Here is a 24,670-nt window from a genome sequence, read left to right on the forward strand (position 1 = left end):
CCCCCCCTTGGGTGACTAATGGTGTTCGTACAGGGTGAGGTAGTAGGTTGTGTGGTTTCAGGGTTGTGATTTTACCCCATCAGGAGCTAACTATACAACCTACTGCCTTCCCTGGAGGGCAGCAATACGTCCCAGGAGCTCACGTCTCTGTCGCCGCCTTCCAAACACGATTTAGGTTCACGCCTGGTGAGTTGTGCCGAATCGCTATATGTAAGACTTTGGTTTGACAGGTTATGATGATCGGACAAACAACTTTGTACCATTTCCCTGATGAATAAATAAAGACTGGACAAGAAATGGTATCAGTACACATAATGAGTCTGCCTTTTCATTGTTCACACTCCTCGTGAGGAGTCAGGCTGCTGTTACAGCTCGTTGTTATTGGCATAAAATGGCCTCTGAGTCAATCTTACAAGACACTCAATGGTACAGAATTAGAGAAGACTATAAACGGAGCAAAACCGTTTTATTTGACGTTAATGGCGTATGAACTTTCAGGCAGGAGAGCAGTAATGGTCTTTTAGTTAAGTTTTCACACAAACAAAGCTGATGGCTGCTTCACACAATCGGAATTCATTACAGCTTAATTGAGCGGAAAGCCACCTCCAACTGAGGAAACCCCAGCGTGTGCTTCCTCACAGATGGATCAGGAGGTGCTGCTCATACGGGGTCTCCTTCCCCTCTCGGCGGTGTTACAACCAGCCCACCTTTATTGTGGAAGTCAACAGGAAGGCCAAACATGTCTGAAGGTTGGAGACGCTTTGAAACATGCATCCATACACAGTAGAGGGCGCAAGATCTCGCGTGTTGGTTTCAGTAGTATTTTAGGTTTTGCCAGGTAGTTTACAAAGAATATTAGGAAGATTTATTCAGCGAAAGAGTTTTGGGAGCAGAGTACTGGTTTCTCCTGTTCAAACTTGTTCTTTCACACTTGCTTGTAAAAGTATAATCATCATGCTTCCTGAAGAAACACTCATCTGCTGGCTGTTTATGACAAATTTCAAATTAATTCAATCGGGCCTGAATCATGCTGGTGGCAGCAAGAGCGAAGTTGAAACATGAATACACGTCTTAGCAGGATTTACACTCAAGGAAAGGGACCGCACATTTCTTAGGGAACTTTATTCGCCCTCAAATATTTGTAGTTTCGTTTCAACGTAGACGTTACGTGGACGATGTCAAGACATTTAATTTCAATTTCAATTCATGTTATCAAAAATGTGCTGTCATTTGTGCCTGCAAAAGAATATCAGCTGGATGCAGTTGATACTTCGCGTCTCGGTACATTATGACCATTCGATAATGTGAGGCACATCAACCGAGAGCAGTACATCTAAAACTAACATCCAGTTCAACTTCTGTCCTCAGTGTACTGATGCCAAAATGCTGCCCAATCTGTGAAAACATAAATAAGATTCTGTTGTTGAACACAAAGTCATTTGCTTTCATCAACGTAACGTTGTTTAAAAGCAAACACATTCAATACAGTTATTAAAAGTGTGCATGTGGCACAATTTATACTAGTAAACGTGTAAAAACGTGGCCAGGCTTCATTGAGCTCTGCTGGCCTGAGATCGTGATCATATGGGATGGCGCCACCCAGACAGAGGTGGCGAACATCGTCACAAATCCTGAAATGTTTAGGCAAGGCAAGGCATTTTTATTTGTAGAGCCCGTTTTCACCAACAGTTTGTCTCAAAGGGCTTCACATGGCATCATAACAACATCCTCTGCCCTTAGACCCTCACATCGACTGAGGAGAAACTCCATAGAAAACCCTTTTAACAGGGAAAAATCTGAGAAACCTCAGGGTGAGCAACAGAGGTGTCAAGAATGCCTCGGTATGAAGAAGTACTCGGGCCTGGGATTAAATAAAATGAGAAGCATGATTTTTAAAATGACTATTAGAAGTAGTATTATTTTGCATGCAGAGATAAATCTGTTCAAAATGTCTTGTGAGAATGCTTGCTCATGTTCATCGTGACAAAATATTAATTCATACATTTCAATGATGCTTCAGTTTTATTCTTTATAAAGAGTAATATTCAAAAAGAATTAGTAATTTATATGAAACTTGTGTTTTTTGTCTGTTTTTCCGACACTCATCGGCTTCCGTACTTTTGTGTTTTTGCGCCTCCACTTAAATTTTTACTGTTCGGACGAACCAAACTTACAATGGCTGGTTTCCTCCTCCTTACCGCCATCAACCAAAGCCATCGTACTAATTTGATATACATTTAATCACGATATCCATGCCAGCAGTATTTAAAACGTAATTAAACGTCACATATCGGCCATGATGGGAGGGACAGTATGTTCAACTACTTCCGTCGCTGCTTAGCCTTCATGAAGATGTGCTAACGTGTAGTTACATAGACTAGAGAGTTCGAGATCAACTGACAGTAACGACACATTTTGACATCCCGATGCTTTAGTCGGTAATTAACCACAGAGACGCATAAACCTGACACCGGAAGTGCATTTACGCAGTCGAAAACCCCAGCGCCCTCGCGCTCTCTGATCCCCGCACGCCCATTGGCTCAAACCATAGGTGTGTCAGGAGGTGTGTGTGCGCTGTGTTACGTAATTTCCTGCAGGGGGTTCATCGGGCTTTTGACAGCAGAAAGAGAGAGAGAGGCGAGCGGAGAGTGTCGGAGCGTTCCGGGACCCAAACATCTCCCTCCTCTACTGCGTCCAGACAGACGTCCATCCCGGAACCATTATCTGGAAATGCTCAGGACGGCTCTCTCTGAGGTAACACCACTACTTCTGCTGAACTAGACTCTTACATAAGTCTGATTTGACTCTGTCAGGAGGATTTCCGTCTCGTTCTCTGAAGGGATTTAAACTTTGTTTCACTTTTATGTTACGCACGAGTGATGATCTCTGAGTTGAGAAAGGAAAAGCTGCTCTACAAGAACATTGCGTGTGTGTGTGCAGCTGCAGACACACTCCTGCTTGTATATGTACATTGTGTGTAACTCCCTCTCTCTCTGTCTCTCTCACTCACTGTGTGTGTGTGTGTGTGTGTGTGTGTGTGAGCTGCGCTTCCTGACTTCAGCTGTTTTTGTCATAAACAAACCAGCATCACATGGTGTTAGATCCTTATGTGAGGAGGAAAGATGTCTCCTGCTGGACAGAATTTCTCTTTTTCAGGGTGTGTGTGTGTGTGTGTGTGTGTGTGTGTGTGTGTGTGTGTGTGTGTGTTTTAGTAGCTCGCCTTCCCAGCAGAAACACACGAGGCAGAACTTTGTGTGTTCTTCCCTCAGGGTTTTGTGTGTTGCACAGACAACCAGAGAATTCAAAGGTCAAAACAACCTGCACAAGATTTAAGGAAATAAGAGCATCTGTGCGTGTCTGGTCCAGTCGCTCTCAGCTGCTTCATGGACTCAGTAAAGTTCCTGTTTTCTGTCCTCCTGTGACCTAAAGATAGACCCTGCGTCTGGGATTAGAGTTCCTTTGGGAAGTAAAACACAATGCACAAGGGCTGGGCCTCGCTCATCGACAGAACAGGACCCACATCGGCCCAGAGAGGCATTTGCATCTCCCCTCATTTTTAAGAAAACAAAGTTAATCCTAGATCATCTGATCGACAGGGGCTCAGCCAGGACGTTTTTCTTGGATTTATCATTTCTGTGAGACGGTCAGAACCACATCTGGATCTGGTTGTGTTTTCACTTCTTAGAAATCCTGAAAAGGATCGCTGGGTGAACTCAATCCACCGAGGCCTGTTTATTGTGTTGCAGATAGCAACACAACCCAGCCTATGGAGGAGAAGTATTTGCTCACTGAGAGGGGCATCGCAGGACAGACGTGTGTCTGAACCAGTACAGCAGACCATCTAGACAACACCCCCAATCTCACCCACCTGCGTTTGCCTTGAAAACCTTTGAAATGAGAAGATACGCACTTGTCAGGACCTGTTCTCTGAGAGGCTGCAGCACAAACACGAGCTCAACAAGACCCAGCGTGCTCTGATCAATCGCTTCCTCCCTGCTTGCCCTCAAGAATACTCCAATAAGTAAATATTCACCAGGTAGAACCCTCTTTACTCTTAAATCAGTGTTAAACACTACATCATGTGTCCTCCCCAAGCACACACACACACGCACACGCTGGCTGTGTGAACTCCCTGTGCGTCTTGTGTGTGTTTCCTGCCAATGTGAGCCTCTTTAATCCAGTTATTATTTTGAACATTGTTTTAGGAAAAGATGTAAAGGTATGCTGATGAACTTTTAACTCCCTCTTTATCATGTCGTTGTGTTTTTATTCTTTGTTTTGATGGTTTTTCATCTAGCAAGTGAAACCAATCTTCGGCCTGCGGTAAAACAGCACACACACCTAACACACACACACACACACACACACACACACACACACACACACACACACACCCTCTTCAATCGAATCTGTCAACCACAGTTGGCAACTTTTAAAAGAAAAAGTAATCTGAGTCTAATTCTATGTCAGTCAGCATCTGTGGAGCCCTGGTGTGGCCAGAGAGAGAGTTGGGTTTGTTTTTTAAGGGTATAAGAATCATTTTGTGGTCATTACCTATTCTACAAATTCATTTTTAGGGCCCCAGATAGAAACCATTACCTCAATTTGATCATTCTGACCCCACAAGATGTAACTTGTTCCCTCAGTTTAGCTATTTTGAGGCCTTCAGATGTAACTTGGTCCCTCAGTTTGGTTGTTTTGAGGCCACAAAACACAACTGTTCAGAAATGAGTTCACGAGTTACCGTCACGGTGTTGATTAACTTAATTGTGTAAATTGACGTAACTAAGATGCAGCTTCTTTTTTCTTCTTTCAGCAGTGCAAAAAAAAATCTGCGCGCTTTAAATATAAAAGTACTACAAGGAAAAACTATACAAGTCAAAGTCTTTCGTTCAAGATGTCATCTTTTCTTCTCTTTTGGCTTTGGCAGCAAACTAAATGCTTGACAAGTAAAGGCATTTCATAGTAATCATGATAATGTTATTATTAGTGTCATAATTACCAAAGGAAGGCAGAAAGGCAGAAACGTCTTTGATGTAGCACCTTTCATACAAAGATTCCAGCTCAAAATGCTTCAGTGACTTAATCGTGTTTAGCCTGCTGCTTTATTGTATCCTCGCACACTTTGGTGTGCACGGCAAAACTTGATGCTGACAAATGAAAGCATGGTTTGTTTTTGTCCATCAGTCTCAGACCTCTCCAAAAGTTTAATTTCCCCCTATGCCCTCCCTCCTTGTTCTCTCTTTATTCTTAGTCTGGTGAGTGAGGTCTGTCCTCCCTGTCCCTCGCCATGGCGGGGGATCTCTATAGCCCCCCATCCCCTCTGGGGGATTCCCTGCTGGACAGCCCCCTGTGTGGAGACCTGATGGATCTTTGTGACATCTCCCAGTCCATAGGAGACGGTACTCTGGGATTTGACTTCCCAGAGTACCAGAGCACTGGTTCAGGGTCCGAGAGCTCCGTTACTCTGGGTACGTAGACAGCTGGCAGCAACTACTTTCATGAATCTAAATAAAACATCTGGATGATCTTGCAACATATCCTTGATGGTGTTGATGACACAGTTTATTGAAGGACTGCTGACTGGCGAAGTTGTTTGTTGTGTCTCTGACCTTCTGAAGTTTGGAACATTAATGAGCCGGTGCTTAAAAGAAAAAAAAAAATTTAATTTTTTTAAGAAACCGGGGACATTTCTCCCATATTTTCAGGTGGGAAAAATTGCTGGGGACTAATATTATCTGAGGTATTTCAGGATTGATCAGTAACTCTGAGACTGGTAATCTCAACATGGCTGCTGTAACATCCTGCAGGGCAATTATCCATGCCAAAGTTCATCCCCTAAAAGTGTTTGTTTTTGGCTCCGACAGGCTAAGATTGTTATCAGTGTCTGTCATGGAAAGGATCAGAATTTAGGTCCTTGTCAGTACTGTCACTCCAAAACAGGGAAATAAGACTTTACAAGAAAATTTCTTGATGTTTCTTGTAAAGTTGCTGCTCATTTTATGCTGAAATTTTTCTCGCATTTCCCCTCTTTTTATTGTGTGATTCGTAATATTTGACAGAATTTAGGATGAGGCTTCTTGTTTTTCTTTTTGAACTTTTTTCTTTATTCTTTAACTAACTTTTTGATCAATGTACCTGATAACGTTTTAACGCCTCCTCATATGCAGCTCGGTGTTAAGCAAAACTGCTTTAAACTTTACAAATGCTGAGGCTCTAACTATGAAATAATATAAATTTGTGACTTCAATAATTAGAGAGGATCCGGTATTTCAGGGCCACTGCACTGTTCTGGTTTTATTTCTACCTTTTAGATCATACAGTATCTATGTTGCTGCCATAGGCAGTCACATCTCCTCTAAAGCTGCTGTTGCCTGTGGTGTACCGCAAGGCTCGATTTTAGGTCCACTTTTCTTTTCCATATATGTGCTTCATTGCTAGGTGGACAACACACAGCGATACCTGCCACTGGGACCTGATGACCTTGGAAGCCTAGCGGATGTATTTGACTGTCTGAATGACATAAAATGTTGAATTGCTCAAAACTTTCTCAAACTACTTAGATCAATCCCATGCCAGAAACTTATAACGTATAATTTTTGACTCAGACCTCAACTTTCAACCGCGCATCAACAAACTTGTCCAGTCCTGCTTCCTCCAGTTGCGTGCCATCACTAGGATCAAACACGTGCTCCCACACTCGGACCTTGAAAAAAAATTCTGTCCTTCATTTACTCAAAGCTGAACTACCACAATTCACTCCTCTGGCATCAATAATAAATAACTCCCTATGTCATTTCAAACTTGCTTTTGATTTTAAACTTGTCATTGCTGACCCATATTGTTAGCTGTCTGTTGGGTCCTCTCCTCTGTAAAGCATTTTGTAAAACAGGTTCTTAAAGGTGCCAAATAAATAAAGTTGTTATTATTATTATTTTGTAGTCCAGTAATTTTTGTAGTTAGGGTATTAAGGATCCAGCGGCACTCCATATAGCCATTCTTAGTCAGTGGCCACGAATGTTTATGTTATGCTAATTTTTTGTTGTCGTATGAATCATTTAGCTGCAGCGAAAGTACAAAAAAATAAATTGAAATACTGAGTCAGTCATGGTAGTTAAACTACATTCTGCACAACACTGGCTAAGATAAGCTAACCGTAACCATCAGATAGTAGTCACACCAAGAAATACATTAGCAGCAAAATGCTAATCCTAATACTGCAATGACTGTGACTTAAACTTTAAAAGGGAGTTTTTTTTTCCCCCTTCAAGAGTTATGCCACAAACTATCATAATGCTTGAAGAAACATTGTTTAATTTAGAATTACTTTCTAAAAGGGAGTTAAATAGGAGATTTGGATATGTTCTCGTCTGCCTATGAAGGCAACAACATCAGCTGGCCTAGCTTAGCCTAGCCTAGCTTAGTTGAATGACTGGAAACAGCTACTCTTGGTCTGACCTCCTTGAAACCTCACAAATGACTTATTTCATTACCTTGCATAAAATAGGTTGCCAAAAGCAGTGTTAGCCAAAAGTCAAATAATTTGGCAATATTTCCGATTTAATTCCTGCCCAATTCATGATGTGCTTTATTTAGCTGGGTAACTAACAAAGCACCCCAAGATATTGCTAACTAAGCTTAGCCAGGATTTTACCGTCTATGCTTGGTTAAGATTTTGCTAACTAAGCTTAGCCAGGATTTTACCATCTATGCTTGGTTAAGATTTTGCTAACTAAGCTTAGCCAGGATTTTACCATCTATGCTTGGTTAAGATTTTGCTAGCTAAGCTTAGACAGGATTTTGTTGTACGTGTGTGTGTCTGTGTGTGTATTAATGATAATACATTCATCTTCATTTAAAAAAGTACAAGTAAAGAAGGAAAACGAGTGTGGGTGTGTGTTCGTGTTTAATTTCGTAACAGGTCAATTTAGTCGACCTTGGCATGCACTTGATTATTTTCTCTTTTCTGCTGTAGACACCTTGACCCCTGCCTCCAGTCCATCATCAGGGATGTGTGGAGTAGCACCAGATCCTGAGGACAGCCTCAGCCCCTTCAACCTGGAGTGCAGGGTGTGCTCAGACAAAGCTTCAGGCTTCCACTACGGGGTGCACGCCTGCGAGGGCTGTAAGGTAGAAAACAGGCACATGACCACCAGTTTGAATACATATGTCAACGTGAGAGCCTGTAAAAGACAAACATACAGAGACAGAATAATCAAAAGTGCAGATTGATGATTTGTACTACAAAAATGTAGTGTGGAAAAATGCTCATCATATACACAAACACACACACTGTTCACATGCATACCTAAACACATACAGAGCTCGGCATGCAGCGGCGCCTGACCGAGAGGCCAGTGGAAAGTTTTTGAGACACGCCACCACTCATGCTCATGTGAGGTTGGGGACACGATGGCCTTGGTCGACTTGTCACCTCTCCCCTGCTTGGCACACAGCCAAACTGAGTGTTGTTAATGCACACATGCACTTTAACACACATGGAGCTGCTGCGGCAACTCAAAACCTTCAACGATACCTTCTTTTATTTAATTAAAAAAAAAGTTTGGCTTTTTATTTTACAAACAAAGGCAGATCCCTGTAGTCCCTAGAGGCCTTTTTTAACTCAAATACTTGAAATTCCTTTGAGTGGAGCATGAAACTGTCATTATAAAACTGTTGGAAGGCTGTTGCTGCTAATCTGAGACATTTTAACTTATGATCTCACATGCTTTTTAGCGATCAGCCACGGTTGTGTTTACGTAGCAACACGGCCCCAATAGAGGGTTTCTCTTTTAAAGTGGGAGAGAGTTGTCGAATTCCCAGCCGGAGAGAGAGCCCGATGGATTGTTCTATCGGAGCTCAGAGAGGCGATCACAGGTGGGGGGGACGGGGGGGACTAACATTTCACAATGATCTTTTCTCCATCCAAGTTTTGCAGAACATTCTAACAGATGCACCGGTTGCTCCTATCAGGGCTGTGGTTTATGACCCCAATCTCATTCATCAAAATCACCACAAATAATGATCATCTTGCTCTCACAGCGGCTGCTGGACTGGGCCGGCAGACTCTCATTGTGTCATGCTGTTTCAAAGTGGGGACGTGCCACATGTGAGGGGTGTATTTTGACAAGACTCTAAATCCTCAAACTGATAATGTTGCGGCATCATGGAAAAATCTCACTCGTGATGGGAAACAGTCACCGTTCTCAGCTGGACCCTGGGTGTCGTAACACCTCGTTTTAGGAAATGATGGTATGACATCGATGTAAAGGTGAATCACCCGACCGCTCCCTGCCAGATAAGTGGAAACTAGTTATTTCTTCCTGTTTTACTAAGGAGATGTTGCACAATCACACACAATGAGTCATTCTCACAGCCAAAAATCACAGTATTGGTCTGGTTGTGTCTGCACACACAAACACGTACAGACATGAACACACATCTGTTTTTTTTTTTTTTTCCTCGCCGTTGTTTTGCAATGTGTTTCTGAGTAATATCACATGGCACTAAACTATCACATATGTTTTGACCCTCAGAATGTTCCCTTCGCCATTTTCATGACGATTACACGCAGTCCTCCCCTCAAATTATACATCTCTTGGTAACACGAAAAGAGGATTCGCAAATGTTCCATGACAGCTACAGTGGCGCGTGACACATAATAGCCCATAATAAGCTCATGTCTGCTGCTCCTCAACATCAAGGCGGCGGGCCGAGGTCTTGTGTACTCTGAGGGCTGATATGTTGCGTGACCATGTGGCTCGATTTAGATTGGCAGAAAATCCAGATTCCCTCTTTGACAGTGAGGGCTGAGGAATGTGCTGAGTGCGTAGGACACATGTTGTGTGTTTGGGCCTGCCCCTCTGTATCTTGGGGTGTGTTTGAGGGGCCGCAGAGTGACTCCTCTTCAGAAAGGTCAGAGACCTTGAATGGTGCCCCTGAAAATTCCACCTCCTCTTTTGATGCAGTCTAAAATGTTATGTAACACTGGTCCTGAATGTAGCAAGTACAATTTTATACACGCGCGGCAGATAAAAGCGCCGACGCGTCATGGACTAGCCTCAACAGAGGACGGGCATACCAGGATGACAGTGAGAGGGACGGGATTATTTCTGACCCCCAGCATGAGGGCTGTGCGGTCGAGGGGTGTTGGGACACACAGATGGCAGGATTACTCGTCGATCTCAAAAGTGATTGGTTTCGTATGCATGAAAGGACATATTTTATTTCACTTGTCTGTAAAGCACTTAATGGTCTCTGGTCTGAATACGTCTCACTTGACTTGGACGTTATGACGCATCCAGAGGGTCAGAATCAAAACAAGGTGAAGCAGCTTTTAGTTACCATCCTCTTTTCAGCTCATGTAAACCAATTTTCTGGTAAACTAAATAGGTAATTATTTTTTAAATCTTATTAATGTCATTTTTCTTTCTGATTGCCTTTTAATGTCTCATAACTTGCGTGTTTGTTAGCAGGATATCTTATTAATTACAGGACCGATTTTGATCAAATAAGGAAAAAGGAAAATTGATTTGCTATCAGAGGTGATCTGGATCAAATAGTAGATCCTGGGTGCTGTTCTGGCTCTTTGGTAGGATATAGTCAAGTCAAGTCAAGTCAGTTTTATTTGTATTCGCCAAATCACAACAAAAGTTCTCTCATGACACTTTACAGGTAGAGCAGGTTTAGCACCACACTCCTTCAATGAACCTCCACCCAACAATTCTCCATCAGCAGCACAACCTGCAACAGCGGCGACGAAAACCTTCCTTTTAACAGGCAGGAACGTTGAGCAGATCCAGGCTCAATGGGGACGGCCTTCTGCTTTGACCGGTTGGGGGGAAAGAGAGGAGGAGAGCGAGGCAGAGACAAAGACAGACAATGGAGGAAGACAGATATATAGAAGGAAAGAGTGGGACAGAGATAAAGAGAGAGAGAAATAATAATGATGTGACCGAGAGGAAACAGATAAGGGTGAAGAGGATTGGTCCAAGCACAGAGCCTTGAGGAACACCATAAGTGACTGCAGTGGTTTCCGAGGGTTTATCATTAGTGAGTACGAACTGAGTTCGACCTAGTAAATATGACCTGAACCAGTTTAGTGCAGTTCCTGTAATGCCAATGACATGTTCCAGTCTCTGTAGAAGGATATGGTGGTCAATGGTATCAAAAGCTGCACTAAGATCTAATAAGACCAGCACAGAGACCAGTCCCTCATCTGATGCTAGCAGGAGGTCATTGGTAACTCTGACGAGTGCTGTTTCTGTGCTATGATGAATCCTAAAACCTGACTGGAAATCCTCGAATAGGCAGTTGCTATGGAGAAAGTCACACAGCTGTTTAGCAACTGCTTTCTCCAGAATTTTGGAGAGAAATGGAAGATTTGATTTTGGTCTGTAGTTGGGCAAAACTTCTGGATCCAGGGTTGCTTTTTTGAGAAGGGGTCTAATTACTGCCACTTTAAAGGACTGTGGGACGTAACCAGGTAACAGTGACACATTGATCATATCTAAGAGGGAGGTGCTAACGAGGGGAGAGAGTCTTTAAGTAGCTTGGTTGGGACGGGGTCTAGAAGACAGGTGGATGGTTTAGAGGAGGAAATGATTGAACTGAGCTCATCAAGGCTAACGGTAGAAAAACTGTCAAAGTGTACGTCTGGTCCTCCAGCAGCCTCTAAGGCTTCTGAGGTTATAGGTGCCATGTTGTCAACTGATGGCAGGAGGAGGTGAATTTTCTCTCTAATAAGGACAATTTTGTCATTAAAGAAGTCCATGAAGTCTTTGCTGCTCAGGGAAACAGGAATGCTTAGTTCAGTAGAGCTGTGGCTCTCTGTCAGTCTGGCTCCAGGACTGAAGAGGAACCTGGGGTTGTTCTTGTGTTCCTCTATTGGTGCTGAGTAGTCGGCTGCTCTCGCTATACGAAGGGCTTTCTTATAACTTTTAAGGCTGTCTTGCCAGATGATATGAGACTCCTCCAGTTTTGAGGAGCCCCATATTCCCTCTAACTTCTGGGTTTTTTGTTTAAGCTGTCTGGTTTCTGAATTGTACCAAGGTGCTTGTTTCCTTGGATTTATAGATTTCTTTTTTAGTGGGGCAAATGAGTCCAAAGTTGATCCTAAGGTGCCTGTTGCTCTATCGATAAAATGATCAATTTGGGAGGGACTAAGGTTGACAACAGCGTCCTCTGTAACAATGGGACATGACACTGAATTCAGCGCCACTGGAATCGCTTCCTTAAATCCAGCTACAGCCTGATCAGATAAACATCTGGAAACCACTGTTTTCTTGAGTGGAGTGTGGTTGATTAGAATAAATTCAAAAGTGATTAATTGATGGTCTGATAAAAGCGCGTTCTGTGGAAATAAAACTAGATGTTCAACTTCAATTCCATGTGTTAGGACGAGGTCAAGGGTGTGGTCGTGGCGGTGAGTCGGTTCATGAACAGACTGATGGAAACCAATTGTGTCAAGAAGAGAGAGAAATGCAGCGCCCAGACTGTCGTTATTAACATCCACATGAATATTGAAGTCACCTACAATAATGACTTTATCTGATTTGAGAACTAAACTGGATATAAACTCTGAGAATTCAGATAAGAATTCAGAGTAAGGACCAGGAGGGCGGTATACAACAATTAATAAGAGTGACTGTAGAGGTTTCCAGGTTGGATGAGACTAACTAAGAATCAGGCTTTCAAATGAATTGAAACTTGTTTTGGGTTTGGGATTTATTCCTAGACTTTGGTAGCTCTGCTTCCTGGTCTGGACTCTGGGTTGTCAGGGTTTTTATAAACTGGGCCATATTTCTGGTAATGAGAGCAGCTCCGTCCAATGTGGGATGAATGCCGTCCCTTCTAATCATATATGGATTATGGATATAGCCATCCATCCAACCATCCGTCCATCCATCCATCCATCCATCCATCCATCCATTTATTTTCTATACTGCTTATTTGTTAAGGGATGTGGGGGGGGGGGGAGCCTAGCCCAACTGACTTTGGATGAGAGGCGGGGTTCACCCTGGGGGGGTCGCCAGTCCGTCACAGGGCCATCAGGAGCAATTAGGGGTTCAGTATCTTGCTCAAGGACACTTGGACATGGTCACCGGGGGAAGTGAGGATCCAACCAGTGACCCTTCGGTTCCTAGACGGCCGCTCTACCCCTGAGCCATGCGGCCCCTCAGGATATAGCTGTTTGCTGTAATTTTATAATTTTCCTGACTTTCCATCACATTTCTTAAGTCTATGTGAAACAGTTGAAAGAAGAAAGTTTTGACTTCCGGAAAACATCATTCTGGAATTGTGATCCAGGAAACCCATTTTTGATATCATGGTCAATATTTTGCCTGTTTTAGCCGAAATGAGTTTCCCCTGCAGGGTGGCTGGGCTCTCCCTTAGAGACAGGGTGAGAAGCTCCATCATCCGGGAGGAGCTGGGAGTAGAGCCGCTGCTCCTTCACATCGAGAGGAGTCAGATGAGGTGGTTCAGGCATCTGGTCAGGATTCCTCCCAGACGCCTCCCAGGGGAGGTGTTCAGGGCACATCCAGGAGACCTCTGGGCTGACCCAGGACACGTTGGAGAGACTCCGCTTAGGCTGCTGCCCCTGCGACCCAACCCTGGATAAGTGGAAGAAAATGGATGGATGGATGGTCAATATTTTGATATCTGAGAATATTTTGATGAAATTTGTTGAGGCCATGTTTTTCAGTATGACTGTGTTGTGGCTCGGTGATCCAGAGGATGTGTTTGTGGTGATTTGGAAGAAACTAAATGAACAGATTTTGGTGATACTGTGTTTGTAGTCTGTATCTTCATAGCTTCCTTGATGAATGTACGAAAGATGTTTGCCTTGCCTCACCAACGTGTGTGCTGCCCGTTTTTAGGAGAGTTAAAGGTAGAGTTCATAATGTGGTTCATTGCGGCTTGCAAACACGACATTGATTCGGATTCAAGCCGAAGTAGGGCCGTGTTTCACTTTCTTGATTGCTCCCTGCTCATTGGTCATTTTCTCAGGAATTACTTTAGTCACTAGTCTTTTATCCATGCCCAACCTCACCTGCGTGCCTCATCGTCAACCAGCACAAGTGTCTACAGCCCCATCAGTCACAATTGAGCCAGATTGATTTTGTATGAGCCTATATTTTGGTTATTAATGAAAATGCAGCAGACTTGAGCTCTAACTGATGCATTTTTGTCCCAACCAGGGTTTCTTCAGGAGGACTGTCCGGCTAAAGCTGGAGTACGAGAAGTGTGAACGAAATTGTAAAATCCAAAAAAAGAACCGCAACAAGTGCCAGTACTGCAGATTCCACAAGTGCCTCTCTGTGGGCATGTCCCACGATGGTAAGAGCTTAAGTGATAGTGATGAAATGTTGCACAATAAAGCAGAGTCATCAAGTCCACAAACACCAGCTAATGTTACGTAGCGGTGCGAGCTAACGTTAGCCACCATAAGTTAACCGTCAGGCTGCTCAAGAATTCAACAGTCAATTAATTCTTGAGGGGGAAAACATTTTAAATCATCTTGACAAACTTACAGTCTTGCTATAATTATATGTTACTGTGATTAAAATCAAGGCCTCTAATTGCAGCATAAACAAAGTGTCCACTAATCGCTGTGATGGAATTCTGCACGCTGACATAAAACTTGGCTCTCAAATTGAACACTCTAGTTTGTGTTAAGATTTACAACAACAGCAGGACGTGTCCTTCTGCAATTTGGCTCTGGGTCAACAGCCTTAACGTTGACTGGGGGGTTTTATAGAACAACGTCCTGCAGGAGCTTGACATTGAGAAAACACAGGCCCGTATGGCTCCACATCTGGCCTGTCATCTGCACCGACTGCTGAAGGGTCATTGGGTTTGTTACAATGGCCTCCCACAGCAGGCAGAACAGTGTCAGAAACCTGAGAGGATGATGGCATGTTGTCTTCAGCAGAGAGGAAAGAGAAAAGACTGCACCATATCATTTGTGGGTAAATTTGTGTGCACACATGCACGGTTGCCTCTGGAGGATATGTTTGACATCAGCATTTAATACTTCTGTATGGAAATGAATTGTTAAGTAAGGAATCTCGCTTTCGAAAAGTATTGTGTTGATATTTATGCTGACAAATATTTCTGTGCACCAGCCATCCGCTTCGGTCGCATTCCCCAGGCGGAGAAGCTGAAGCTCAAGGCCAAAAGTAAGATGGTGGAGAAAGAGAAGGCGAGCCACATGCTGTCTGACCACAAAATTCTGGTCAGGCAGATCCACGAGGCCTACATGAAGAACTTCAGCATGAACAAAGCAAGAGCTCGGCTCATACTCACTGGAAAGACCAGCAAGCCGGTATTTTCCTAACTTAAGTTCAAGCTCAATCAATCAGGTGTAAAGTTACAAGCATTGTCTCCACCATCTTCCCCAGCAGCCTTTCATCATTCATGACATGGAGACATTCCAGCTGGCAGAGAGGACCTTTGCCGCACACATGGAAACGAAAGGTGACAACCCCGAGCCTGAGAGCGGTCTTCAAGCTGAGGATATCGTTCCAGCTTTGGGCTGCGGGGAGCTTCATCAGAGAGAGGCTGAAGCACGACTCTTCCTCTGCTGTCAGAGCACCTCGGTGGAGACCGTCACAGAGCTGACGGAGTTTGCCAAGGCCGTGCCAGGTTTCCAGAACCTGGATTTGAATGATCAGGTGGGTCATCTATACCCGTCATCTGAGATGGCTGTATCCTGAGAATGACTTCCTCATTCCGCTGCCTTACATTCAGGTGACTCTCCTGAAGTATGGCGTTTACGAAGCCCTCTTCACCCTTCTGGCCTCCTGCATGAACAAAGATGGCCTCCTGGTGGCCCGTGGAGGAGGCTTCATCACCCGCGAGTTCCTCAAGAACCTTCGAAGGCCATTTAGCGACATGATGGAGCCCAAGTTCCAGTTTGCCGCACGCTTCAACTCCCTGGAGCTGGACGACAGCGACCTGGCTCTTTTTGTTGCTGCTATCATCTGTTGTGGAGGTAAAGCATGGATACACGAAAAATCAAATTACTGCTTTAGTCAAACTAAAACTGGACTCTTAAAAGACGTGACCACATCAGTCAGACTGAAATTGTACTTTTCACCGTTGGACTCACTCCTACCATAGACAACGTGGTTGTGAGTCAAAGCATGTATACGCTTCAGTCAGCCCCACAACGGCCCGGCGGTCGGCCCATGTTCTGTACTGAGGGTCCAACTATGGGTTTTGGCATCATAGTCGAAGGCAGTCGGGGTGGGGGTCAGCATCGTGGGCAAAAGTATCGCATTTGATATGCTTAAGGAATTGTCCGTTGGTCTTTCATTGAATTTATCCGCTGTTCAAAAGCTACGCTGCATGCTGCTGGTTAGCTTGTTTCAGTGGGTTATAAAAAATGGTGAACTGGAAGAAAGAATGACTGCCGCTGGTTGTTATGGAGCATACTGCCACCTGCTGTTCTGGAGCTGCAGCTGCTTCAGTTGATAAGTCAATGCTTCTCTGCTCCTGTAAACCAAGACAGTTGACAGTGAAATGGCCCAGACTGTAATTGTGCATGTAAGCTCACTAATCCTGTTTGATAGCACATAACGTGATGTAAAAGTGTGGCAGCCAACCTTCGTCATCTCCCCCTATCAGACCGTCCAGGCCTGCAGGATGTGCCTTTAGTGGAGCAGCTGCAGGAGAGCATCGTGCAGACACTCCGGCTCCACCTGCTGGCCAATCACCCAGACAACACCTTCCTCTTCCCCAGACTGCTGCAGAAACTGGCTGACCTCCGTGAACTGGTTACAGAGCATGCTCAGTTGGTGCAGGAAATTGAGACAACAGAGGACACGTCACTGCACCCCCTCTTGCAGGAGATATACAGAGACATGTACTGAGGGGAAGCAACAGTTAATGGGGGACATGTGCCAGTCATATACTCAAGACCAGGAATAAACCTTTACTGATTATCGAGCATATCAGTGTACTGTACGAAGCTTGCAGGTGTGATCAGGGACTTGTTAGACTCTGAAACTCTCACACACAACACTAATTAAAAGACTTTATATATATATATATATATATATATATATATATATATATATATATATATATATATATATATATATATATATATATATATATATATATATATATATATATATAATTTTTAGGAGGGTCGGCAGCTCTTGCAGGTGACTGCTTCAGTGAAAGGATGGCACTGTAAATGTGCAGTTGTCTTTTAACATGCAATGATTTGTATTTTAGACAAGCACATACTATAGTTTGTGTGATAGCCGGGTACATACAAATAAAAAAGTAAAAATACACAATCATAACTGCAGCAGTTCTACATGCACTGATGTTGTTCTACAGGATGTTCTACAGTTGCCAAACTTCAGGCACATGTAGATCACTGCTATGACCAAGTTTGGGGGGAAATCCTATTTGAAATGAGCGTAGATATGTTTAATATTGCGTTGTTTTTTGTTTTTTTTAAATGTGTTAGCGCCTTATAAAAAAGGTAATATTAAACATCTAGTGTGAGGTTCACTCACCAAATAAATTCAAATGATATTTTTTAACTATAGATTTATATATATATGTATATATATATATATATATATATATATAAGAATGTATATATAAATACATATATTCATTCAAGTATATATATATATATATATATACACACATATTGTAATTAGAGTCATGTTGCGTCATGCTCACACTCAGTGTTGTCATAAATGATGGTGCATTTTTAACTGTAAATACACAATCACGTGACTCTACTGCTATGTCCGTGGTTCATGTATTGATATTAACCCTCACTGCTAAAAATCAACAATGTGAAAGCTCATTTTTGACCTTTGTGCTCATAGTCGGTTTGTGTTGTCCCTTGTTTTGACCACCAACACAATTATCTGTTCGTGTTTCGTGTGGTTTTTGCAAGCACATCAAGAATGTAGGAAGGGATGTCTGCAGATGTTGTCACCCCACAGGGGCCTTAACTGGAGTAATGGGCTTATTTACTGTACTTCCTCTCCCCATGTAGTATTAAAAAATGTTTTTGTAATTAAACTGTAATGTTCATGATAGACGATTACGACAGAGAAATCATTTGTATTTGGTCGCCTAAAATAAACTATTATTTTTAACAGTTACTTCTGTGATGTATGACTTATTTCCATTCCCTTCGATACAAATATTAACCTCTTCAAACAGGTCAGCTTCCTTTTAGATAGATAGATAGAACTTTATTGATCCCACAACAGGGAAATTTGTGTGTTACCACAGGTCAATTACAAGAAAGAAAGAAAAGAAAAGTTAAATATATCAAAAGAGAGGAGAAGAACATTATATACAGAGTTACATATGTACAAAACACTATATACAAGACACCAAATATACACAGAATATTTTTAGATTTAAAAAGATCAACCACAACATCATTTTCCACTGTTTGACTATATTTTCATGTGATTATATACAAAAACCAAACCAACAAACATACATTCATTTAAAGCACATACTTGTATAGAAAAACACTGCTTTCCCTCACAGATTTAGCATATTAGACCAATGGTTAGGAGTTGTAAATAAAAATAAGACTTGTAGAAATAATACATAAGACTCAGGTAGAAATATTAATAAATTAATAAATATTTTTTAATTAAAAATCCTGGGCAATAACTCATTATACATGTATTTATTTTTACAATAACTGACGTTATTGAGTCTGCTGGAGGGAAGCGTGTTGTGCTGTTGCTCCCCCAGGCCATTGGGTGGCGGTACAGATTCATGAAACAACATGGTCGGGGTCGATGAAAAACCAGGAACTAGCTAACTCACCTCCTGTGCCGTAAACAATGGAACAAAATACAAATGAACCCCCTTTAAAAACATTTAATTGTCAGTTGTGTGGTTTTACAAGTCCGTTCACCTACTACGGCCAGAAACCACCGAACACCAGAGCCATTGTGTAAGTGAAAATGCTACTGACAACAACTAGCTATGCTAATGCTAACAGTTAGGCTGCTATGTGTGCAACAGCCGCTTTCTGTTCTGTGATTTGTCTGCCACGGGACCCACTTATCTGGTATTGAAAGATGGGAATCTAAGTGAAGTATATATAACAGTTTCTGTCTATCTTTCTGTCGTTGACCAGGTTGCTAGAGGAGTGTTTTGTGACCAAAGACCCCTTCAGTCCGGACAAGGAGAAGTTTCTAGTTTTGGGCTCCAGCTGCAGCGTGTGTGGAGTGTGTGTTTGTGTCTCGTCGGTAAGGTGCCTTTAAAAATGACATGGTCACGGTCTTCTGATAGCATGTGTGCCCGGAAAACAAGTGTGTGTAGCACGGGTAGATGTAAATACGAAGTGTAACAAAAGAAACCAGCGCTGAACATGGATGTGTGCCCTGTCAGGACTGCAGCTTGTTCTACACCAGGAGGTTCTGCGTGCAGTGTGTGAACAAGCACTTGGACCAGTTTCCCCATCAGATCCAGGCTGAGCTGGCGAAGAAAGGACACGGCTCCAAGGCTGCTGTCTCATGACACCCAGCAAGAGGTCGATATCTGCTCACATTGCTCACCAACTTGTCAACAGCAGAAGGGTTTATTAGAGCTGAGGAGCAGGTGTGCCAGGTGTTTATGGCAGCAGCTATCTTCTCAGGTCATGACTGAATAAATAGAGGGTTTCTCGATAACCCTGATCATAGGTTTGTTCCGTCACTGCATGTGACGGCTCTCTGCATAACGCAACAGGATCATAATAGCTTACACCCTTTGTGCCCTTATATGCCATTTTACAGTGGCTCCTGTAAACAGGGCCCTGCAGTGTCTTTTAATGCTTCTGTGTAAATCCCTTCATATTCAGTTGAATTAATTCAGAAACTATTGCTCTTCTGTGTGTTCGAACATTTTCTTTACCTTGAAAGAAATATCTTCCTTTTCTTTGAGCGAACGTTACTGCACCTGACCTTGATTGTCAGACTCCACGGACGTTGCACTGTCGACTTCTGTTGAGTCAAACAAATAAATGTTTATTTTTTCAATGCCGGTTTACATTCAAATCTGTGGTCCTTTGTTTTAATCCAGGATTATAATTCCAGGTGTATAGATATGTAGCATCTTTGACATTAAGTCCTGTGCCATTGTTGAAACCCAGCATGATAAACAAGTGACGATGGTCCAGAGGTCCGGAGAACTCTCAACATGGGTTCGGTTATAAAGTTGAAGGCACTCAGCATCAGCTGAAGGTTTCACGTGTCTTTTCATTCTTTATTTTTCCTCTAAATGTAGCAGAATCGACCGGGGGATCCAATTGGCGATAGCATCGATCTATAGATGACCTCTCTGCATCCATCACGAGATGTTGGACTCCTTTCAGGGGTTAATTGGAACAGCATGGCTTTAAAGGCAGACCGGTGTGTGTGTGTGTGTGTTTTGTTTTGTTTTATTTTTTTACTGGCAAACGCAGCCGAGGAATGTGGAGTGACACTCGCTGTAGAGTTTAAGCTGGGACATCATGAACTCCAGGGCACAAGTTGTTCTTGTTGCTGCTTTCACTCACATGCTACATCATCCCTCTGCATGTCTACCAGAAAATACATTCACTTGATTTTATGATGCAAAAGGAAAAATAGAAGGTTTGCACCCTCGCTGCTGAGCACACACACACACACACACACACACACACACACACACAAGCTATTACAACACACCCTTGTGGCACCAGAGTCTGAAAAGTGATAGGCTGCGTGCCAACAATGACGGAAGGCTTTTTATTTTCTGGTGATGTCATCATACCCCATGAGGACAAGTCCTGTATATTTTTTTTTCATTTGTTGACCCGCGTCAGTGTCAGTGTCTCATTGTCCTTCAACAACCTTGATAAAGTTACAGTGATTGAATCAACACTCCTAAGTAGTTTATGTGATCCTAAATCAGATCAAGCAGTGATATCTGTCAGCACCGGTGCAGCCCTCCATGATTGATTCATGTGATAGCAGCCAGAGGAGACCCCCCCCCCCCCCACACACACACACACACACACCCCAAACGCGCCATCGCACTATAAAGTGATTATAAGTGTAACTGCAGGCTCACAGGTGAGAAATGAGGCGCAAATGAGTGTTGCAGCGGGATCCCCCCTCCGCCACCTCTATCAGGTGTCTCTTCCACATGTATTTAACTAATTAACATTTAACGAGGCCTCGTTGGTGCGCGGCTTTAATCCCGTGTGCGTGCGCGGGGTCGTCGGCTTTAAGAGCTCTGTATGGGCGGTCCGTAGCGCGCAGACCAATGAATCGCCGTCTCTGTTTAAATAGTCCTTGATGTCAAATTTCCTCCTTCACTCACAGCTCTAACGCCATGTTGGCTGTTAGGACTTGTTTTCATCTGCTCTACCACGGACGTGACAGGAGTGGCTCGTGTTAAATCCCCCACCTGCGCCGTTGGCTCTTGTTTTTTTTTTTTTTTGGACCCCCCCCTCCCAATTTTTTTTTTTTTTTTTTTTTAGTTTTGCGCATTTCGGATCCGACGCACAGAGTATGCATGCGGCTTTCTCGTGACTTTGCTGTTTTTTGAGAGGAATACTACTTGGAAATCTTTGAGAAGTTTGTGTGTTACTCACAGCGCCCCCCCTCCATCCCACCGCCCCCCCCCCTTCCCTTGTCATATGTGCAACAAAATGTCAGATGTTCGCCTCTCTAACGCGAGTCCGACGGTGGAGCGGGTGGATGCGCGGCAGCCGGACAACGTCAGACCACCGGTTAGTAGAAACCTGTTTGGTACACCTGACCGAGAGGAGATACGGAGGTATTTGACGGCTTCGATAGAGGCAGACGTGCAGACTTTTGTGGAGATATATAACTTCGACCCGGTCCACGACAGGCCGCTCTCTCCGGTGCACTATGATTGGCAGGAGGACGCAGATGCACCGGAGTTCTATCGCAGACCGCCTCACGGTAGCCAGCGGCCGCGGCCGGACGCGGGTGGATCGCGGGACTCCACGGTGGGTGAAGAAAGGCCGTCGGGTCGCCTTCAGAGCAGAGACGGTCCAAGAAAAAGACCTGCAGAAGCTTCAGGTGATGACTCTGGACTTCTTTAACCTGTCACGCGCTTTTCTTCTTCTGTGCATCTGCGTGGGCGCACCCTGTGCCGCAATGCAGAGGCGCAGAAACCCGAGGTCGCCCCGTCTTTAGAAGCTTGCTGCGGGGCACAAATCGAACCAAAAGCGTCTCCACAGATGTTCTTGTCTCTGCGCGCTTGTTGCCCCCCCCCCCCCCCCCCCTCTTGTTTGGCTGTCACAGACGCAGTTCGACCCCCCCTCCCTGACATCTCTCCTGCCTGTCTTGTGTTCGCCAGGTCCCTGCTCCAGCGAGTGTCCGCTTAAAAAGTCGCATTCCGACGAAGATGACGACGACGAGCAGCCAAGAGGTGCAAGAGATCAGGCGGTCACAGCCGCGGACGAGCCCAGGAAAACGGAGAACCGAGCAGAGGTCTAGTGAACACCGGGACAGGTCAGGAGTCTTTGTTACAAAACACACACACACACACACACACACACACACGTATTACATAGTAACAGTGAGTGTGTAACTTGATGCCATTTGATGTTCATCATCATCACTTGTGAAATTACACACGTCTTCCTGCACAACACGTCATCAACCATTGTAACTTTTTAGCCTCTGGAGCCATTTATACTATAACTACACACCCTCTGTCTGTGTGTGTGTGTGTGTGTGTGTGTGTGTGTGTGTGTGTGTGTGTGTGTCAGTTTCACCCTTCAACAGACTGTTTCCTCTTTCTGCCTCCCCCCAGAGCCACTGAGACTGTTGCTGGTGGAAAGCTGTAGCTTCGCTCTGCATCCGACACACTACGGAGGGACAGAGACAGAGAGACAGAGACAGAGAGAGAGAGAGAATAATACCAGCAGCCCTTCCCTAGAGGAGAAGCTGCACAAGCACTGAATATGTACACTATCAAGTTTTGGCACTCATTTGAATTCAAACGCCTCAAAAGCAGCAGACAATGTAGCAGTGTGCAAATGGATTTTTGCTCATTTTTTTTTATTACTACCTATGTTTCAGATGTAGCACATAAAAAAAGCATATTATGCTTTTCATACCTATGTTAAATGTATTTTTTATGTGAATTTGACTCGGGGAATTGCAGTGCAATTTCCAAAAGAGAACTATTATTTTGTTAAAAGTGGTCATGTCGTATCATTATTCAGGTAATTGAGTAAGTAAGTTGCTAATGCAGATTTCAAACGTCAGGGTTCGGTGGAAACAAAATGTCTTCCACTTCTTCTATGGCTTTAAAAGTCCCACTGGTATGTCTGGTTTTAGACTGGCAGACAACTGGGAAAAGCCATGATAGTTAACGTTTACATGAAAAAAAATTTGTCTCGCTCTCCCCAGTTTTATTTTATTTTATTTTAATGAAGTGGTTTGCCAAAGTTTGTCCCTTTATTAGGAGGGAGGGAGGGTTGGGACCGCTTAGCAATATTTGACCAAATTTAACAGTATTTGTCGATAATCCTGAAATGTTTTTTCTTTTCTTCCTCGTGTCCCTCACCCCGCCCCTTTTGTAGTAAACGGCGTAGTCCAGATTAACATAGTATGTTAAAATCACTGGACTACCTATGCAAATATGTGAATCAAAGATTTGTCTTTGCGGTGTGAAATTCATGTGGAACATGTAATTGCACTATTATTGATTTCTCATTTTTGTGAGGGCAGAAAAAAAAAACAGCAAAGTTACACGGCCTCAGTTGGTGTAAAACTTTGATGTGTACCTGTGTGCCTTTTTTTCTTTTGAAAAAAACACTGAAAAAAATCATACTAACTTATTTATGTTGAGCTTTTTTTTTTTTCTTTTTTTTTTTTTCTCCTGTGGGTATATGTATAGCTTCCCAAAGCGACATTTTTTGTAAATATATTTTCATTGTTGTTTTTACGATAAATAAAATGTTGCAAAACTGAGCCTAATAATCGGTTTTATATCCTGTCTGTTATGTATTTTATTGTCTTCTATGTGCAATTTGATTGATTAAAAAAGTAATAATGTCAGTGTCATAAATGCATGTGGCCACAATTTGTGCTCCCTCCACCTTCGACAAACACCCTTGTAAACCAGTCACCCACTCTGAATGTGCTCTTGACATCTTTTTCAGGTTTTATTGACCTCATAACATTTTGGAGAAAATAATTATCTGCTTTAAGTTTATTTGTGAACTTTGGCCATCTCTCCAGCGCCAGCGCTGGTTGCCTCTGCCTCTGAAGCTGAAAACACCGAGGGTAAGTCCTGAGGAAAACAGGGGAGGGAGAAAAAAAACAACTTCTTTTCGTTATTGGCTTCCTCTGGATCCAATCACAGCCCAGAGAAGAAAAGCAGACCACTTAGGAGCCAGCCAGTCAGAGCTGTGTGGGCGGGAGCTGCAGATGGTACAGGCTGTTCTTTTCATAAAACACACACACACACCACCCAATTAGTTTCATTGGCTGCCTCTTTCCTGTTGATATCAGTGTGTAGGAGTCAAACACAGAGTGACAGAGAGTGAGAGCGGCTCCTACAACACTTCATACAGGCTGCGAGTGCAGGAATGGCCTACTTCTAAACGTTTCAGAAGGAATTTACAATGTCAAACGCTTGTGTTCTTTCTGACGTGTTAAATACCAGAATC

The 24,670-nt window shown here is 43.4% G+C and overlaps 3 protein-coding genes across 6 annotated transcripts; all 3 read left to right on the plus strand.

Annotated features, from left to right (window-relative positions):
- The first annotated feature begins 914 nt into the window (after positions 1-914).
- LOC147262345 (peroxisome proliferator-activated receptor alpha-like) lies at positions 915-16,936 on the plus strand. Of its 3 annotated transcripts, XM_086201113.1 has the most exons (9): positions 915-2,754; positions 3,747-4,036; positions 5,255-5,471; positions 7,976-8,130; positions 14,202-14,340; positions 15,129-15,328; positions 15,405-15,677; positions 15,754-15,997; positions 16,633-16,936. In XM_086201113.1, the coding sequence occupies exons 3-9, from the start codon at positions 5,291-5,293 to the stop codon at positions 16,875-16,877; spliced, it is 1,437 nt and encodes a 478-aa protein (XP_086057239.1). In that variant the 5' UTR covers positions 915-2,754; positions 3,747-4,036; positions 5,255-5,290; the 3' UTR covers positions 16,878-16,936. The 3 variants fall into 3 exon arrangements, with proteins under 3 accessions (XP_086057239.1, XP_086057238.1, XP_086057240.1); XM_086201112.1 differs by lacking the exon at positions 3,747-4,036 and having other exon boundaries at positions 1,783-2,754; XM_086201114.1 differs by lacking the exon at positions 3,747-4,036 and having other exon boundaries at positions 1,796-2,754; positions 15,408-15,677.
- Positions 16,937-18,749: 1,813 nt separating this feature from the next.
- cdpf1 (cysteine rich DPF motif domain containing 1) lies at positions 18,750-21,053 on the plus strand. The gene is made up of 3 exons (XM_086201118.1): positions 18,750-18,961; positions 19,148-19,259; positions 19,402-21,053. The coding sequence occupies exons 1-3, from the start codon at positions 18,849-18,851 to the stop codon at positions 19,528-19,530; spliced, it is 354 nt and encodes a 117-aa protein (XP_086057244.1). The 5' UTR covers positions 18,750-18,848; the 3' UTR covers positions 19,531-21,053.
- A 444-nt stretch (positions 21,054-21,497) lies between these two features.
- On the plus strand, positions 21,498-24,124 carry cdkn1ba (cyclin dependent kinase inhibitor 1Ba). 2 transcript variants are annotated; one of them, XM_086201117.1, is made up of 4 exons: positions 21,656-21,748; positions 21,871-22,064; positions 22,345-22,499; positions 22,804-24,124. In XM_086201117.1, the coding sequence occupies exons 1-3, from the start codon at positions 21,675-21,677 to the stop codon at positions 22,482-22,484; spliced, it is 408 nt and encodes a 135-aa protein (XP_086057243.1). In that variant the 5' UTR covers positions 21,656-21,674; the 3' UTR covers positions 22,485-22,499; positions 22,804-24,124. The 2 variants fall into 2 exon arrangements, with proteins under 2 accessions (XP_086057241.1, XP_086057243.1); XM_086201115.1 differs by having other exon boundaries at positions 21,498-22,064; positions 22,804-24,122.
- Positions 24,125-24,670: the final 546 nt, after the last annotated feature.

Source organism: Aulostomus chinensis, chromosome 4 (assembly GCF_037954235.1).
Source record: "Aulostomus chinensis isolate RoL2024-O1b breed Wild chromosome 4, RoL_Achi_v1.0, whole genome shotgun sequence".
Lineage (NCBI taxonomy): Eukaryota > Metazoa > Chordata > Actinopteri > Syngnathiformes > Aulostomidae > Aulostomus > Aulostomus chinensis.